The sequence below is a fragment of the Myotis brandtii genome, unplaced genomic scaffold, assembly GCF_000412655.1.
Source record: "Myotis brandtii unplaced genomic scaffold, ASM41265v1 scaffold699, whole genome shotgun sequence".
Lineage (NCBI taxonomy): Eukaryota > Metazoa > Chordata > Mammalia > Chiroptera > Vespertilionidae > Myotis > Myotis brandtii.
In genome coordinates, this window is record NW_005370733.1 from 1291682 (window position 1) to 1294268 (window position 2587).

At 64.3% G+C, this 2587-nt stretch overlaps 1 protein-coding gene across 1 annotated transcript in view; it reads left to right on the top strand.

Annotated features, from left to right (window-relative positions):
* The window catches only part of FIBCD1 (fibrinogen C domain containing 1), a gene marked incomplete at its 3' end in the record, with an annotated part of 17879 nt that extends 15294 nt beyond the window's left edge, over positions 1 to 2585 (top strand). Inside the window, exons 5-6 of the mRNA XM_005882157.2 lie at positions 1767 to 1946; positions 2356 to 2585. Of these exons, the coding sequence (XP_005882219.1) occupies positions 1767 to 1946; positions 2356 to 2585 (410 nt within the window). The remainder of the gene's footprint in view (positions 1 to 1766; positions 1947 to 2355) is intronic.
* Positions 2586 to 2587: the final 2 nt, after the last annotated feature.

Here is a 2587-nt window from a genome sequence, read left to right on the forward strand (position 1 = left end):
CCGCCGCAGGGGACCTCCCCCCAGAGCAGCCAGCTGGTGGGTGCTCCAGGCCTGGCCCCCCATGGCCACCACCCGCCTCACACGGCTGGCTCCCAAAGCTTAGGTTCACGTTGTTACTGTTACTTACTCTCTACCTTCAAACTCAGTATTTAAATTTTGAGTGTCCAGCATGTTTGAAGTCTAAAGAATAACATCCACTTAAACCTCAGAACTGAGGCCCTAGATATCTGGGGGCGGTTGTGGCTCCAGGTGAGATTTTTAAAAAATTCTTAAATGTTTTTATTGATTCTAGAGAGAGAGGAAGGGAGAGGGAGAGAGAGAAACATGGATGGGCTGCCTCCTGCAGGCCCCCTCCTGGGGATGAGCCCCGAAACCAGGCCTGTGCCCTGACCAGGAATCGAACCCGACCCTTTGGGGCAGGACCCCCACCGGCAGGGTGGTTTGGGTGTTTTTTGAGATATAATTCACGGGGTCTAAGTGCACAGGTCAGCAGCTTGTATGTACTCACAGGGTTGTGAGCCATCACCACCATCCAATTCCAACCAGACCCCGGGCCCCCGAGCAGTCACCCCCATGGGTGCTGGCACATAGTAACGCACACGCGGCATCGGAACGGCACGGTCCGTCCTTGGCATGACCTCCCTCTCGCCCCCACAGCACACCTGCCCGCTCCGCCTCCCGCACGGGCATCTGGGACCCTCCCCAGTGAGCCTGGGGCGGCCCGGCAGGAGGGGAGGTGGTGGCAGCAAAGGTGTGGGGCAGGTGTGAGGGGGTGGCTGGTGGGAGCACCCATCGCTTGGTCCTGGTGGGTGGGGTCCAGGTGTGTGCCCGCTCCCCTGCGTGTGGTGGGTGGTGATTTAAGCTGCCATTTGCTCAATGTCTGTTTCCTTCGACCTCGCTCTCCGCCCCCTGCTGTGCCCCTGGCAGCACACAGGCCTCCCGCAGGAGAGGCCAGGCACCCGGGGTGGACTTCACGGCCGGTCACCACTCAGACGCACCTCCTCTGTGCCCGGCCTGGCACCTCACCCCCCCCAGGAGTGGATGAGGAAACAGGCTCAGTGACACAGTGTGTGTGTGTGGGGGGGGGCGGGGGGGTTGGGGACCTGCACAGGATCCACGTGCTGGAGCCCCCCAGGCTCTGAGTGTACCCTGAACTGAATGAATGAAAGCAGGGGCAGGATAGGGAGTGGGGAGAGAAGCTTCTAGGTGGGGAGACCTCCCCCCCCCCACATCTAGGTGGGTGTGTACAGGGAGAGGGTGGCCAGGTGGAAACCCTGCTGCCACATCACTACCCCCCCACCCCCCAGGAAAGGCAGGCAGGAGGGATGAACCGTCATGGGTGCTGGTCACTGGCAAGGTGTTTAACTAAATGGCCTTTTCACCAGGAGGTAATCAGACGGGCAGGGGAGCACCTTGAGTGTGTGTGTGGCGGGGGAGAGGGCGGCGGGCGGCCTGAGATCGCAGGATGGGCACAGGAGAGCTCAGGGCGGAGGGACAGAGAGAGGGCAGGAGGAGCTGGGCCAGGTGGTGTGAGTGTGGGGCGGGGGGGGGGTACAAAGCCAGGCCTGGAGGCAGCAGGAGACACAGACACCCCTTCTTCCTCTCCATTCATCGAGCGCCTACTGTGTACGGAGCCCCAGCTCCGTGGTTGTCCCTTTCTGTCACCAGCCACAGGAGCTTAGCTGCTGTTTCTCCCTAGTTCTCTCTGGGGGTCACCTCCTAAGCCCCCCCACCCCCCGCACTCTGCATTCTCTCCCCCACTCCAGGGCTCAAGAGGCTCCACGCACTGACGGCCCAGGCGGCCTACGAGCTGCACGTGGACCTGGAGGACTTTGACAACGGCACGGCCTACGCCCACTACCGGAGCTTCGGGGTGGGCCTGCTCTCCGTGGACCCCGAGGAGGACGGGTACCCGCTCACCGTGGCCGACTACTCGGGCACGGCAGGTAGGGCTCCAGCTGCGGGGGGCGCGGCGGCCCACCAGCCTCCCCACGGGGAGGACAAGGAGGTCCTGCAGGCAAGGCTTCCCCCCTCCACTCCTCCCCCGCGTCCCAGCTGGTCCGCATCCCAGCTGGAGTCTCCCTGTGCAGACCAGGGGCACCTGGGGTGTGGGCCCCGCTGGCCTCCAGAGCGAGGCGCCCCGGTCCTCGGGGTGGGTCCTCCTCTGAAGCCGATGGGAGAGAGCAGGGAAGGGCGTGTGAGGAGGGACAGCCGGGGGGACCCCAGGGGGGCGCGTGGGCTCCTGGGAGCTGCATGGACACCGCGTGTAAACTGGGGGCACGTGTGGACGTGTGTGCACGCGCGTGCCAGGGGTGCATCGTGCCCACGGGCCTGAGCGCGCCCCGTGTGCCCCAGGGGACTCCCTCCTGAAGCACAGCGGCATGCGCTTCACCACCAAGGACCGCGACAGCGACCACTCGGACAACAACTGCGCCGCCTTCTACCGCGGCGCCTGGTGGTACCGCAACTGCCACACGTCCAACCTCAACGGGCAGTACCTGCGCGGCGCGCACGCCTCCTACGCCGACGGCGTCGAGTGGTCCTCCTGGACCGGCTGGCAGTACTCGCTCAAGTTCTCCGAGATGAA